At 44.6% G+C, this 16,637-nt stretch overlaps 1 protein-coding gene across 1 annotated transcript; it reads right to left on the bottom strand.

Annotated features, from left to right (window-relative positions):
- Nucleotides 1-2,621: 2,621 nt before the first annotated feature.
- TGIF1 (TGFB induced factor homeobox 1) lies at nt 2,622-10,836 on the bottom strand. Its single transcript, XM_032875680.1, has 4 exons — nt 10,675-10,836; nt 10,238-10,562; nt 4,421-4,647; nt 2,622-3,646 (listed from the first exon to the last, which is right to left on the bottom strand). The coding sequence occupies exons 2-4, from the start codon at nt 10,251-10,253 to the stop codon at nt 3,071-3,073; spliced, it is 819 nt and encodes a 272-aa protein (XP_032731571.1). The 5' UTR covers nt 10,254-10,562; nt 10,675-10,836; the 3' UTR covers nt 2,622-3,070.
- Between the last annotated feature and the right edge of the window lie 5,801 nt (nt 10,837-16,637).

Here is a 16,637-nt window from a genome sequence, read left to right as displayed (position 1 = left end):
TCGGTAAAAAAGCAAAACAAAACATCAACTTACAGATGCAGTAAGTTCAACCCCAAACAGAACAAATACAAAGAAAACCCTACCTAAGCACATCATAGTGGAACTACAAAAATCCAAAGATAAAAGAGGCAGAGAAAGACATGATATACAAGAGAACAATGAGACCATTGATGTCTCATCCCAAGCAATAGAAGCCAGAAAACAAATGCTTTTAAAGTGATGGAAAAAACAAAAAACAAAAGCCATCAACCCAGAATTCATCTTTAGTGAAACTGTCCTTCAAAGATGAAAGTAAAATAAGACATTTTCAATGAACAAAAACAGATGATTTGTCACTGGAAGGCCTGTGCAATTCTCAAGGAAATTCTTTAAGCTGAAATGATAACATGTCATTTGGATTCACAAGAAGGAATGAAGAGCACCAGAAGTGATAATATTTAACAAAAATACAAGACTATATATATCCTCTTTTCTCTGAATTTTTAGAGAGACATGGACCAGCCTAAAACAAAAATTATACCATTGTAATTAATTTATTATGTATCTAACTCTACTATATACAAAAAACAAAGAAAGGAAGAAGCATACTGTTGAAAGGTACCGTATTTTGTATGAAGTCGTGTAGTAATAACCCTAAATAGATTGTTGTAAATTTAAGATGTATTTTTTAATCCCTAGAACAACCATTTAAAAAAGTACAGCTCATAAGCCAATAGAAAAATTAAAAAGAAACACTAAAAATATTCAATTAACCTGAAAGACAGAGGAACAGAGAAAAACCCAAAAGACACATAGCAAAAATTATATTAAATATATATAACACTGTATGTTAATTGGAATTAAAACTAAAAGTTAACAAAAAATTGTATTAAACATAAACCAAATATATACACCAAGTAAAAGGCAGAGATTGTTAGGCTAGATAAAAAAGCAAGACCCAACAGTATCCTATCTAGGAGGGATGAACTTTAAACAGAAACACAAATAGCTAAAAGTAAATGAAAAGCAATTATGTAAATACTAAGCACAAAATTCATTTCTATTCAGCTGTAATATGGATAGTTATATGGTCTTTTATATTTCACATTCCAATTATATTTACCTGTTTTTTAATGGCTTACATTTATTACACACCAGTTATTATCAACCAGGATCTTTATGAACCTCAAGGCAGACAAAAAGTCAAATAAAACACAGGCAATTTTGGAGGACTCTTTGTTTTTTAAACTTTTGGGTTTCGTTTGACCTTTGACATTTTTCCTTTAAATCACTCATATGGTGCCTTCTCTCTCCCTTCTAGTATGATTAATTAAACATCTTAACAAGGGAAGCCTTTCAGGATTTGCTGGTGTCCCTTATCTCTACTCAAAGAATTTCAGTCTTTGATCTAGCTATTAGAGCAGGTAATGAGTCTTAGTCATCTTTATCTCATTTATATTTGATATTTCCTTTTCTTCACTTTATTTCTTTTTCTGGTTATATCTACTTCTGCAACCCTGAGGTGGGGCCACCCCCTCGTGGTTGAGGTTCCCTTCATAGCTGCATCCATCACAGGCTACCACACACCTTTTCCTCACTTACTTGACTTCCACCTCTTTGCTTGATTTCTCAGTGTTGCTTTTGTATTTACAAGTCTGAGTTTAGCCCTTTCTACGGTAGGGACTTTCTTAAGAAGTTGACAAAGTTAGACAAACTTAACTTTGAATTTTTCTACATTCTTTAAACAGTACTAAAGCTCTGAGGTTACCTCAAACTCAAGCCAGTTCCTAGCTGGAGCAGGGCTGGAAAGAATAGGACTGTAATAACAAAGAAACCTCATACTAAGCATGACAACAAAGAATGGTTTTGTGGCATGTGACAAATCTGGTCAACCATGTAAGTGAAAGGAACACCACCAATTCCCTTCTGGCTATCCTGGCCTAGTAAGTAATTGTCTATCGACACAAACTCCACTTGGTATGGCACCAGTTTTCACCCACTGTGACCTTAGAAAATAAACCTAACACACAGTCTCATGGCTGACAGAACCCCACTGTTTTAATCATTTTAGAAAATGTTTTCAGATGTTTTAAGAGGTGATTTCTGTAGAGATTCACATCGTGTTTGAATGCAGAGGCCTAACTGTAGCACTTGATAAAGTTTAAAGAGTGACGTGAAAGAGGGAAATACAGAGGGACCCCGTGGGTTATTGTTTCCTTCTGAAAACTTAAGTCCTAATCAGGAGCTTTGAGACCTTTTCTCAACACTGGCCATGTCTCAAAATGTGAAGGACAGATCACTAAGGGCTTTAGGGGCTAGCTAAACACTGATGGAATCAATCATTTCAACTTGTCATGCAGTTTTAAGTCAAGATTTAAGGGCCTGCTTATGCCTCCTATCAAGAGTAAATATCACACATCCTGTTTATACGTACTGGCTTGTTGTCCACGGTTCTTCAAAGAGCTCGTGACACCCCCCTAACTCGCACTCCACCCTACCCCCAACTTCCTGCTCATTGGGTGCTATATTCCTACTCATTTTTAAGAAGTGCTTCCCTCAACAAAATACTCTGCATTACAGTAAATTTTAAAGAAAATACTTTATTACATCATGAAAAAAGGCATCAATCAACTAGATTCATACTTGTTTGGAAAAAAATGGAAAATTTATTAATTAGTATGTGGGCATCCTGTTCCACATGGGAATGAGAAGATGCTATAGGTTCTCTAAGTATTGCACAGTCTGGAGATATAAAAAAAAAAAAAAAAAAAAAAAAAGAACAAAAAAAGGGAAGGGAGAAAGAGAGGGGAAAAAAAATAAATCACATGATCTTGGGAACCATCTCACATTATGAATAATCTACCAAGAAACATTTAAAAAAGAAAACCATTTGTTTCTACAGTAGCTTTGAGTTTATAGTTCTTGGAATGACTGTATTCCATTGAAGACATCTCAGTAACAGGAAGCTTCACTTTAGCAATCCCATGTGCAAATATTAATAAAAAAATATATAAAATAATGCAGTTTGTCTCTTGCCATCACCCCGGCAATCATAATAACACCTGTGAAAACTTTTCTTCTTGAAAATGGGTTAAGCTGTAAGTTTAGCCTGAAGCTCCATCTCTGCAGCCCGTTTGAGTGCAACATCCACGAGAAGCTGAAATCCACTAAAATCCTGGTTGAGGTCCGGTGGAGTAGGGGGGGGAGTGTTGAAAAGACCGCTCTGTGGATTTGTACTTGGTCCGGATTTACATGTGTCCTCTGGGTACAGGAGGGAGGTGTCTGTGAAGCTGCTGGCTGCTATCTGCTGTGTATCTGTGTTTTGTCCCACACCAACTGGCTGGCAGAGAGAGAAAGGCACGTCTTTCAATGCAGTCACAGTGGTATGACAAATCACGGATGGACGAGCCAATATTGATCCTGGGGACGATGGCTTGGGGGACAGCGGCCTCCCTAGGGCTGGGTTTGGTCCAGCTGTACAGGAATGAAATGGGCTCTCCTCTAGAGCCGGTAGGAAGTTTTTGATACCAATGGCTGACTCCACAGAGCTCGCCTCAGAAATCTTGGCCCCACGGCGGGAAATTGTGAACTGATTTGGATCTTTGCCATCTTTTCTCAGCATGTCTGGGAGGAGCCTGCGGCGGGCGTTGATGAACCAGTTACAGACCTGAAATCATAAAGGTATGCTTTAACACTTGGCAAACACGTTCTGAGAACCTTCTGTGGGATGCCTAACTGATCTCTCTCTTTGCAGTAAAGAAGGCATGAAAAGGCTTATCGGAACTTCCAAAGTTATTTCAAGGTATTTGAGCTCGCCAAGAAAGAGAGCTATTTCCTGCCATAAACCTATTTCTCTTCTAATACAAATTCCCTTTTTAATCTCATCATCCTTAAGCCTTTTCAGGAGGAAGAAAAGGATAGAAATTCTCAAATGTCTGAAAATGAGTTTAGGGAGGGAAGTTCACCCTTTAATACTCCCCCATATTAACCTACTACCCACTGCCCCAGCACTGAAGTTAATCAACTACAGAAAAACTTTTCCTGTATGAAAAGGGCCACTCCTCCCAGTTACTGATTTTTCCCAGTTCAAATGACTGTGTCAACAGACACAACATGAATTACTTCACTGAAGTCTGCCCTTGTTTAAATATCAAACCAGTTTCCTGGGCAATAGAGGAAGATTTAACCTTCTCTTTATGTTTGGTGCATAAAAGAAGGCCCTTTTAGGCATTAAAGGAAAAGCTATTTGCCAGATGACGGTCAAGTGTTTCTGCTTCTCTAAAGAGCCAGTTAGTACTATAAAGTTTACAATAGAAAAATATTCTTTTTTTTTTGGAGTGGGGAGGCATTTAATGATCTGATAAACAGGAATACTATAAAAGGTCTTTGGAAAGGAAAAGAAACCTACGCCATGCATATACCTCATGTTCTTTTTCCTTACCTGTAGTGTAGACAGGTGTGTTTGTTGGGACAGTAATGCTTTTTCTTGTTCTGAGGGATAGGCATTGTATCGGTGCTCATACAGCCAATCGCGGAGAATCTGCACAGATTCCTTGGGAAGGTTGCCCCTTCGCCTTCTCTTGCCTGCACCAGCAGAGGAGGAGAGGTCCAGAGGGATGTCCATGTTGTCATCATCCTCTGTCTCACTGCCCGATGCCACAACAACACCTGGTCAAGTACAAAGGCCGGCGTCAACCACGTTTATCAGGGGAGCACCAACGCACAGCTTATCTCTTAGGGCCATTAGTGTGCAACCACACTGTCTTAACTCCTGAGAGCCAAGCAAGTACCAGTGTTTTCTCTCTTGACGTATCAGAGCACATGTCAAAGTCTCAACGGTAACCTGACAGGTGGTGGCACGTTAGAGATTCTCAACCAATGGTCACGAGCCCTTTCATACCCACTTTCCTGTAGAATTTAACTTCTCGCATTCCTTTTGAGTGATGCCCAGAAGAAGTCTAGTGCAGCAGAGGAGGCAACGCTGCACCCGAAGTGAACAGTTGGGTCACATGTGAACAGGAAAGGCGCTACAGCAGATGGAATGTATCTAACAATGTTCTCCTTGAGGTCATTGCTAACTCAGGAAAAACAATCCAAGGGTCCTAATGTACATTTTAAATGGTACTTTGCCTCCTTCTTCCATTGAAAGCTGGAAATAAAAGGGCAGAGTCATACATTTTTTCCCACTTATATAAGGAGGGAAAAATCAAACACTTAACCCAGTATGTGTCCGTGTGTGTATATATATACTTTTTTTTTTTTAAGTAGGCTCCACAGAGGGGCTTGAACTCATGACCCTGAGATCAAGATCTGAGCTGCAATGAAGAATCCTCATATTTAACCGACTGAGCCATCCAAGCGTCCCCAACCCAGTTAGTATTCTAAAGGTAAAATTTATTTCAAATTTTTCTGCCAACTCCATGGTCATTTCTTTTTCATTGTTACCTACATTTATTCAAAACTGGACACCTACGTTTAATGGAAAGCACTGGTCACCTTTATTAAATACCAACAGCCACTGAAGTTTTGTTTTGGTACGCAAAAATTTTTTTACTACTGGTACTTGAGTAAGAGCTCAAAAGATGCGACTACTGAATAAACTTTTAAAATTTCTATAAATTCAACTGACAGTTTAATCAGAATCTAGAATAGTATATACCAAGAAGTAGACTTCAGTCTTAAAATATTACATGACAAAGACTGAATATGCACCCCCTAGAGGAAATGCTCTTTTGTCGGTAAGTACTTTAATCCTACCAGAAATTTTAAGAATTCACAGCCATAGAGAATATTTACATCACATATAATAGACTGGGGTCAACAAAAATTCAGACTTGGCCCCTTTAACATTTAAACATAATTTTGAACTTTTAAAAAATTTCAATTACAAATGCTACGGACCCTCCCCCCTTTCAAAAGGACAACTGGCAACTCTGAATGACTAAAGAAATACATTCTCTATTTTGAAGACAATCTAGAATGTTTAAAATGTAAATGAATTACAAACAATCGCATGCTCGAAAATACCAGTAGTTCTATATAAAAAAATTAAAATAACATAAAATTGAAAGAAAACAGAACGTTCATAACTTTGTTGATGCAATTCAGAGTGGTTCGCCTTGATAAAAAAATAAAAACAAATACTCCACATCGTGATAAACCATTTGATGCATTGTAAACAAATTTTTAACCTGTACTTTTAAAGCATTTTAACATTCAAAAAGCTATGCATTCCAAGATTTGTTGACGAGCTAGTTCACAGTTAATTGAGTCTGACTTTTACTTGGGGACACATTTTTAGTTTTGGACTGCAGGGGGCAGATGGTGCTGGAGGGAGTGTCCACAGAAAAGAACCTTCCAAAGACAAAGTAAAGCAAGTTCTAACAAAAGAGTAGGATGATCTTGCAAATTCACTTCAGCTCAAGGCTTAACTAACAGCCATCAATAAACCGCACGAAGAATCCAAGTTTTAACCGCCATGTATTTGATGTTCCCTTTTGCAGAGAATTTCATTAAACTGCTTTAAAAAAAGTTTTTTTAAAAAAGAGGCACATTTAAAACTGAAACTGCTTTCACTGTAGAAAACTGGAGAAACTTTTAAAACCTGTATCGAAATTTGGGCAAAGCGCTACTAATAAAATACCTTAAGAAATTAGAAATGAGTTCCTGTTTTACATTTACTTTGATAAATAAAGAAATCTACCTTTTAAAAAATGTGTCAAGTAACTGAATGACTAAGGCTAATTTGAATAAAGCAATTTGTTTAAACTCTTCAACGTGTGAAAAGCCAGACATTCTTCTTGAGCCAATAATCCCTTTCCCCCCTTTTAAACTAGAAAAGTGTAAAAATTTCCTCAGTGAACGGTGAATTCCCAACTGTAAGTTGATAACAACAAAAGAGTTTGAGACAAACAAACAAAAAAACCCTGAAGCCTGCCCTTTGATCTGGTTGCTTAGTTTGACAAGAAGCCTGATCTTTCAGAATAGGTTAGTGACACACAAAAAGCAGGTTTCAGTTAAGCAACACTAAACTGCAGTGTGACTTTACTCTGTTCTCAGTTCATTTAAATAAATGAATGCCAGGCCTCTGGACCTCTTAACAAATATTTCCAGTATGGGCACAAAAGCTGAAGTAACAGGAAGTTAAGACTTTCAAGTTCCTTGGCCACACCAGCTGATATTTCACTGCAGCAAACCACGTTTGCTGCTGTCAGGACTGTTTTCATTAAAACTCTCCCTCCGGATTGTGGCTCAGCTTGGAAAAACAAAAAGACTTTTCCACGTTACTCATTTCCTATTGTAACAGAGCTTTCCCGGTTACCACTTTTTTCCAAAGGTCCTGCTCTGCTTGCACTTTAAAAAAAAAAATGTGGTGGTGGGGGAGGGGGCTCACAAGCCTTTTTTTTACTCCATCCACATGCAAGGAAATGTTTAGAAAGCCACAAGATGGCCTATGGATCCCACCGCTGGGAAAATCAATCTTTTCTTAATAGGAACTGGGGTTGGGGGCGGAGGGGGAAGGCCACAGATCATGGCTGTGAAGTTGGGACTTTAAAAAATACCTGGAAGAGGCTAGAAGGGGATCTAGAAGTTAGAATAATCGAAGGAAGAGTTTAAGTATACAACTAGGAAAAAGGAAGCCTAACCTAACAAGTTTTCTGATTAGAGTATCTCAGGAGATGCCACGGGAATCGTAGTTAACACCCCAGGCACAAACTCCAAGGTGAGCTTGGCTGGACCCAGCTGGAGAGGAGTTCTAAAGAATTCCAAAGTGTCAGAGACTAGGAGCGAAAGACATTGGGGATTTTCCTCACTCAATCTTTGCTTGTTTTAAATCCATCTGCAGGGTGGGAACTTTCTGATATCTTCAGCTTTCTAAAGACGAGACACTACTATCATAAAACAAGCTTACCAAATCTCGGGCCTTGCAACTGCTTTTAAAGTGCTTTTGTTTTCAAGAAAACTTTTCAGATTTTCAGAGACTTTTATAAAACAGACAATAGTCCGACCCCACAAAAGCCAGGCAGGACAGATTTCTTCCCGGCTCCTGGCTGAGTCGATCCGCAACGCGGCCCCCTCCAAGGTAGTTTGAGGAAAGGGGCGGGGGAGGCAGAACGCAGGGGGAGGCAGAACGCAGGAGGACCACAGAGGGAGGAGCCCGGGAGGGAGGACAGCCAGGGAAGCTTTTGTTCTAGCGAGTTTCTCAGCCTCAACTGAAATCGCCCCTCCAACTGCACGGGTAGAGAGGACTTCAGGAGTTTCAGATTACAAGAAACTGGAAACGATGCTGTGAATCTCAACATTCTGAGGGGTCTGCCCACCATCAATACGATTTGCCGGGAAAACCTAAAAAGGGAAAGAAACTGGGCAATCTCCGCAGTCTCAGCTCCCCCGCACAAGCTGTGAACCAGTCGCAAAGTTTCCCTTCCAACACGTCACCTTTCATTGTTTCCATGAGTCGGCGCTCGGTAGCAGGACCTCCTTACCCGGTGCGGCCGGGGCCGCTGACCCTGAATATTCGGGGTCCCAGCCTAGTTCCTTTGCTGGGAAGGGGGGACATACTCGAGGGGGGCTCTGGGGAGGGCCGAGGAGCGCTGTCGGTGTGTGGGGGGGAGACGACGAGGGAGAGCCGCGGGGAGAGGGAGCGTACCCGAGGGGCTGCGGGGGAGGACCCGCGAGGCAGCTCTTCGCCTTCCCCACCCGAGCCCGAACAATGGGGGGGAGCCCGCCCCCGGCGGAAACCTAACTTTGCTTTAGGCTCCCAAGAACCGCTCTACATAAACAAACCCCCCAAGTGATGCCCGTCAGTTCCACCAGGAGGCCGAAAACGCCTTCCAGTAAGGAGCTAGACCCGTCAGTCCTCGGCGAGGCGACACAGCCTTCCAGACGCCACGCAGGGCGCTCCCCGCGCGCGTCTGTTACCGAGTCCCGTTAAACATCCGAGCCTCTAAGCCCTCGACGTTCTCACTGACCGTTGGGGAGGGTTCGCTGGGAGTCCTACCACCAACTACTATGAATGCCCCGGGTTTTGACATTTAATTTTACTCTCTCTGGGAAAGCATGGGTTGAGAAGTTCCGCGTGTTCTGAAGCCATCGGCCCAGAATGAAAGGAACAGAACTCCCAGGTGAAAACGTGGCCGAAGGAACTCTCCTGGGTTGAAAGCTGCCCGGCTAACAATCTTGGGTTTTGACCGTATCCGCCGGCAGAGTCTGAAAGAATGTGGAGTTACAAAAACTCCCGGACGCTCCCGGGCATGCGCAGCAGCCCCCCGCGCCCCCCCCCCCCGCCGCCCCCGCGCTGGCTTCCCTGAGCGATTAACTTCTGTTTTGAACCACTCCACATAAATCACAACAGAAAAGCCAACTCTGGCTCACCACGGAACGTTCGGGGTACCTCCCAGTCAGGGACTCAAAAGTTAACTTCAGAAGGGAGTTAACATTCTTTGACCTTTCGTGGTTTTTTTTTTTTTTTTCTGTGTATTTTGTTTTTAAACCAGACTGACGGCAAGTTTTAGTTGTAACGCTTCCAGAACGCTTCGTGGAAACAATGACAGACTCACTCTGTGCCCTTACAACCAAGCCTGCTTGTCACACTTGGACTCATTCTGACCACACGCCGCTTTAAGCTGCTCGCCCTCAGTACTTACTCTTCATCTTGCCTCAAACTCATCGTGGGAAAACTTTTAGAGACTGGGAGTTTTTAAAAGTCCAGCTTTCCAAGGCTACCGACACCCTAGGGCGGTTTGGGGGCCAGGATCGCATTCCTTCGATTGTGAAAACACCCCATCCCCAGGGAAGAGAGTGCCCGGGCCCAACTGGGAGGGAGTGGGGGCCCGGGAGCCCAACTTTCAGACAAAGGCGCCGCGGTCCTGGCGGGGAGAATCGGGGCGGGGGGTCCCCACGACCCGGCCCAAACCTCCACCAGCGAGAGGCCACGCGGCGGCTCCGCGGAGCGTGGGGTGTCGGCTGAGACAATGAAACTTGGGAGGCGCACAAACAAGGCACTGAGCGTGTTCTTGACAACGTGCCAGCAGCGTGGAGAGGCCCGTCTCCCCACAACAGCCCCTCGTGTTGTGTCTAGAAGGAAAACAGCAACTGCCATTTCAGACGCAGCTTCAACAAAGAGAACCGCGGCCGCTCCTGAGCGCCCCGGGCTGAAAAGTCCACTAAGTCACTCTTTCCCCAATCCCGGCGGGGCCCAGCGAGCACGTTTCCCCGGGACCCGCGCCCACGTTGGGCACAGCCCGCCAAGCTTTACCTTTCTTGCTTTTCATTCTGGAGCTCCCCTTCCAGCGCGAGGCGATGCGGGGGTCTCGAGGGGCCAGGAGCGGGGGCAAAGGGGGCACGCGATTGTCCTCCTTCTCGGCCGACTCTCCCGTAACTTGTAGGACGCGATCCAGCCGTTATTGCTAATCAAGTCGCTCGGATCCCAGGCTCCCGCTCCTTGGGTGGAATTCAAGTGACACTTGGGTTTCCTCCTGCCGGGATCTTCTGGCAGCCGGCTGAGGACTCTCCCTCGCTCAACTCGCTCTCCTCCCCACTCCTCTCCTTTGTTCCCCGATCCTGCTCGGCGTACCTCGGCGCTGTCAGAGTGAGAGAGGCGAAGAGGGAAGGTACAGGAGGTTCCTGCCTCCGCCCCCAGCTGCCCGCCCCGTCCCCCGCCCGCCCCGCCGCTCCTCCGCCCCTCCCCCGCACCTTCTAGTTGGGGAGGACGGCACCGAGCGCTGGGGCTGCACTGCCTCACTCCGCGCCTCTCTGCCCGCTGTCACCCGTCCCTCGTGGGGGCGGCTGAGCCCAGAAACCCGATCCTTCCTCGGTGCTGCGCGCACGCCGCCCGCATCCCTCGCTCGGTTGCGGCGGCGGCGGCGGCGGCGGCGCCACCAGCCAGGGGTCCGGGTTTCTCTTTTGGGCCTTTCTTCCTCCGCCTGGCGAGGGTGCGTTTGGTTAGGAAATTGCAACAGATGGAAAAAGGCTGCCCCCTCCTCCACCCCAGGGAAGAAAAGGCTCCCCTCTCGTTTTTGACAGCTGCCCCAAACTCCACGGTTCCTGGCTCTAGCCGCAGGAGAAGACAGCTGCTTCTGATTCAAGGGGCGGGGCGCCGTAGGAAAAGTATTCAGGACAAGAACCAACTTCTTCCAGAATGCGCGGCTGCCATTGACACGCGGGCGCGGCGCGTCGCACCCTGCTCCTCCCGGGGCTCTTCCTCCAACGGCGACGGCGGTGGGTGGGTGGGGGCGGTTGGGGGAGGAGAATGAGACACCGACACCCCAGGCAAATGTCTGTTACCCCCGGCTAAAGCTGTGAGTTCCGGACTGGATTGCAAGGCAGTTTCAAAATCTAACTCGTTGCGGACAGACACTTGTCATGCTCACATGCTCTTTAAAAAGTCTCAGCCTGGGGACTGCCCGGGCGCGCGCCTGCCCCACAGCAAAAACTCGGCCTGAAACCTCTACCCTAGGACTCAGGAGGCTGCCGCCTTTAAGGAAAAGGGGCGACCACACTGGGGCTGTTCGTCTGTTTCGGTAAACAGTCTACTTTTAGAGCTTAAGCCCTGTTAGAGGACCCCTTCTCCCCTCGGGTATTTCAAACAGAAACTAGCCATTGAATAAACACATGTTCCTGTTGGTTTATTTTGGTTGAGAGTTAGGGCTCCAACAGGAGTTCCTTGATGAGATTACCCTTTTAAAAAACCAGATGCTGTTTGGCCGACTTCAAGAAACGCCGGCCCCCTCCCCGCCCTCTCCGCTGGGTCTAGTTTTCGCGCGTGTGTCCTGTTGTTTTGAGGTAGACGAACTGTCGCATGCCACTGTACGGCTTTCCCCATCACTAAAAAAAAAAAAAAAAAAAAAAAAAAAAAGCAAACAAACCAACAACAACGTAAATAAGCCTACTAGAGACGTCAGCGCCCGAGTCTGCCTCCAGTTTCGGCTCTGTGCTGTTTTTGTTTTGTAACCTCGATGGAGAAGCCGGCAGGAAAAGCTCCGTGGAAATAAGGTTAAACCCGAGGACTAAGGCAGCCAAACGATGACTAACTAGACTTTGGAGCCTCTGTTTTAGGATTACACTGGAAATTAAAGCCAGCCTCCCACCCACTCGCCCTCCCAAAAAAAGACACCCCCGCCTCGAGAGTGAATTAAGGCCAGAGTTTACAAAGCTTGGGTGGTTTTACCAATTACAGGACTTAAAATGAATAAACAAGGAAAAAAGCGTCATTCTAAGAAGGCAGCAGCCTTACGATTTTTTTTCTTCTGTGGTTTGCCGCCTGCTCGGCACCTAAGAGAACACACATCTAAAACGGCAAAGGGGGGAAACATGGTCCTAGGGGAAACCACCAGCCTGGAAGCTACCCTGCAACTTGCTGGAGCAGAGTTCCTTCCCCGGGCCTGGCTGGAGATGAATCAGCTGCTGCGCCCGAGTGCAGGACAGATGTGGGGCGGGGCGGGGGTGGGGGGCCGCCCGTTAGAGGGCCGCGGCGTTCTTGCATTTGAAGGGTTGTTTGTTGCTGGGATTGGTGGCTTGTATCCGTTGGGGAACTGGGAGGAGGGAGGAGCGAGGATCGAGGAGAGACGCAGGGAGGAGGAGCCGCGGGCTGGCCGACGCGGCTACTCAGCGGTCTGAGTGGCAGGAGCTTCGTCTGGAACCGGGCGGTTACTGGGGAGACGCTTTGTTTGCTAACTTCGAAAGCTGCTTCGGCTGCCTCGGCCGTTTTCGAAGCCACTCCACAAATCACGCCTTCGGGTCGGCTTAACCCTCCCCCTCCCCGTTTACAGAAGCGCGAGACAAAAATGTTTCCTTCTGCGTGGTTATCCTTGGCCACGCGGTGGCTCTCATTAGGTACACAAAGGTATCTTTTTTTCCGTCTAAGTGAACTTGGCTAATTATTGCGATTCTCAGGCAACCGGGATGGAAACCAAGAGCTGAAGCGACTTTATAGCTAGAAAACAAACTTTACAGGGGAAGGGGGAGGAGCGGGGAGAATTAAAAGCCTCTTTCAAATTGCGAGGAGGAAAACAGTCGAACTTCAAACTCTCGCTGGAGGGCCGGCTTGATCCGGCCAATGCTCACCTTTTGCTCGAGCGAATCCTATCAAAGCTGTTACTAAATCTGGCGAGATGGCACCAAAGAGGAACACCGGCATCATCTCGTGTGATGGCTCTCCAGTAGTCTCCCACCCCCACCCCAGGCTGGTCTCAAACTTGTTTGGAGCTTTGGATTGTTGTTGCATTCTGGGAAGAAAGTGCCTGGAGTCTGCATAACACAGGGAAGGAAAACAACCCGACCGAGTGGGCTCAAAAAACCCGCAATTGCTTAGGGTATTTTTTGTTTATTTGCTTTTCTCAAGGTGGAAAAACAAGTTTCAGTTCTGGCTCTGTCAGTCCCTTAATGTCCCAGGCCGGGCTTCTCTATTAAACTGATCCAATGACTTTTGAGTTTCCTTCCAGTGCTAAAAGAAATGCTATAGATTCCCTTTTGCTACATATTATTTGCTGAATTCATATGAGTGTTAAATTGGAAAATTATGTGAGTAAAAGTGAGAAGGTGCTTGGTGCTGGAGAAGACCGCCGATACACGTTTTTCACCATTATTTATTTTTTCCCTCTAGGCACACAAAGTTCCATTTGGTGTCATCTTTTTGAAGCCGCCTCAGGGCCAAGAAAGACAGTTGGGTTAAGTTAATCCACAGCCTACAAACCCTTCCAACACAAAAACTCAGCAAGAAACAGAAAGGCAAATAAGCCAGGAAAGTGTGTGCAGTGTGCAGTTATATATATATATATTCAGGTGATCAGAGAATGTATTTATTTCCTCCATCTACTGGACAGCCATTGATAAAGCATGACTTCCATCCAGCAAGGATGATGACTCACACAGTGGCTGGATCCCTTTTGCTTCTAGTCTCTGGGGAACAGATACTTTTATAAAATATGCAGAATGCGGGGCTCCAAATACTGCACCAGAATTCCATAATCAACTTTTCACATCTCAGGTCAGAGGGTCTTGGGCTGCTTTTGGAGAAGCTGGCCATTGTCTTTCCAAGGGCCTGGGCTACAACAATCATCTTGTGATTTTATCCACCCCGTCAGGATTACTCTCCCCACTCTTAGTTGCATGAATAATGTAACTGGGGCTACAACTTCTGTTTGTAATCACTTTCCTCCTGGCCTGCACTTCCTTTCCCAGGCTTTTCCCCTCTTCCAGTTCAGTCCTCATCTTTCTTTACCCAGAGGGGGTTTGGAATCAAGGTAACAAAGCAAAAAGGTTATTAGTTGAGCACAGCCTTTCCCCTTTTATTCTCAGCAGCGTGTATCTATATTGTGTTTTCCAGTTTATGAAACACTTCCTTAAATTATCTCATTTAATACACAAACTGTAAGGTGGGTTATTCTTTCCCCCTTAAAGTCAAGATAAATAACACATCAAATACAACAAAACTAAAAGATATAAAACCAAGTATTGGACATAGATATCTGGCTTTAAATCAGGTGATCTCTGTCATTCTTTGGGGGAAGGTCCATCGGATGTAGAACATGGTGAAGAGCAGAGCCTGACCACAGATGATACACCAGGGCCTCCTGAGCAGGTGGGGCGTGCTCTAAGATATCCGTCTCTGAAATCTACTTATAGTTTTACAAGAGGCTGTCTTCCAATCTGTCTACTTTTTATACTCTCCCCTCCCCCATTTTTATTTATTTATTGTTTTTAGATTTTATTTATTATTTGACACAGAGAGAGCAGATAGCAGATAGAGCAGGAACACAGCAGCAGTAGAGGGAAAGGGAGAGAAGCGCTTCCAGTGGAGCAGGGAGCCCAGTGTGGGGCTCCTTGGGATCATGACCTGAGCTGAAGGCTGACGCTTAAGGACTGAGCCACCCAGCCCCTGGCCCCCATTTTTAAATTAAAAAAAAAAAAAAAAAAGCTATTCTTTAAAATTCAACAAGACAGCTAAAATGTAAAAGGCCTCCTAATTGCCCCCTTTACTCTCTGTGGGGGCATATGTGTACTACACACTAATATAAGGAATTTTTCATTGTTATTTGTTGTTTTCAAGTCCTCTGTGCCCAGGTTGGACCCACACCACTTGCTGCAAGTCTGGCTCTTTTTCCCTAGTCAAAATTTGGCCTAAATGTCACCCCAGAGAAGTCTCTGTGACCTTCTGACCTAAGTTCAGGTACCCCTCTCACCTCTCACTGTCACCACCTGGCTCAGGGTTTCTCAGCCATAACCCTGTTAACATTGGGGCTGGCTAATTCTCTGTTGCAGGGGCTGTCCTGTGCATGGTTTAGCAGCATTCCTGACTGCTAACCAATACTTGCCAGTAATACCCTCCCTACCAAACATCTCTAGACATTGCCAGATGTCCTCCAGAGGGGATGGAAATGGTGGTGGTGGCATGGAGAGGTAGGGATTACCTCTGGCTGAGAACTGCTGATCCAGCTCAACCCTTTCTTCATTTCTTCCATAACCACAATTTTTAATTATTTTGCTTATTTGACTGTTAACTTATTTTCCTTTGACTCCTCTTCTAAAATGTATGATCATTACGAAATTTTCATGCACTTAGCACAATGCCTCATACGTCATAGATACTCAATAAATATTTATTAAACAAAATAATGTACGCAAATGAGACTGTAAGTGGGTACACCTGGCTGGCCCAGTGGATAGACCATGTGACTCCTGATCTTAAGGTGGTGAGTTCAAGCCCCATGTTGGGTATAGAGCTTTCTAGAAAGAAAGCAAAAAAAAGAAAGAAAGAAAAGGAAAGAAGATAAAATGAGAGTATAAGAATCATTAATGAAAAGATTACAATCGTTACAATCAACATTTGTTGAATATAACATGCCAGCCAGTTTCCAAACATTTCACTTATTTAGTCTTACTTATTCCTGGAAAACAACCCTAAGAAGTATTCCTTGTTATTACCCCATCTGACGAATGAAGTTGTTGGAGTCTGGGGAGATTAAATAATTTGTCCTGTCACTCTGAACCCCTAGACAATGATCCAAACAATAATTATATTCTGTAGTTTGCTTTTTTCCACTAATGTAACAGTTTGCTTAGTGATGAATATTTAGATAGTTGTAGTTTGTTACAAAGCACAAAAAGATAGTCCAATTATATTTGAAATACTTGACAATTGAGAGAACATGGATGGGTTCACCATCCAAATCAAGGGAACGCCTCCTGATTGTAAACTAGTGTGTTTCAAAAGAATGTCAGCTCCTATGCAGATTTCTGGGGGCTTGAGTACATTTGTAGGGTCCCTGGGAAGTGGAATGGCCGGGTCAAAGGTATGTGTTTTTCATAGATATTGCCAAATGGCCCTCTAAATCATCTTACCTATTTAATAATCACACCAAAAGTATGTGAGAAAACCTCTTTCTCTATTCCTTTACATATTAACAGTCAATTTCAGTTCGTCAGTCACCTGGGCAAATAAATGGCACCTAACTGTTGTAAGGTTCACATTTCTTTGTTTGAGAAGGTGAGCACATTTTAATGTATATATTGGCAATTTTTAATTCTTCTTTTTCCTGATTCATGACTTTTGAGAAATATTTTATTATATTGGTTGTTTCCATGTTCTTCTTTCTTCTTTTTTTTAGAAAGGTAAGTAAGAAACAGTCTGCTTTTGTTCATCTGACAAAGAACTAAAA

Source organism: Lontra canadensis, unplaced genomic scaffold, assembly GCF_010015895.1.
Source record: "Lontra canadensis isolate GAN:19392208 unplaced genomic scaffold, GSC_riverotter_1.0 scaffold57, whole genome shotgun sequence".
NCBI classification, from domain to species: domain Eukaryota; kingdom Metazoa; phylum Chordata; class Mammalia; order Carnivora; family Mustelidae; genus Lontra; species Lontra canadensis.
This window is presented reverse-complemented; position numbering and strand designations above follow the sequence as displayed.

Coding starts and splice junctions, on each gene's coding strand:
- TGIF1 (XM_032875680.1), bottom strand. Junction 3,647..4,420: donor CACACCTGTCTACACTACAG/GTAAGGAAAAAG, acceptor TTATGATTTCAG/GTCTGTAACTGGTTCATCAA.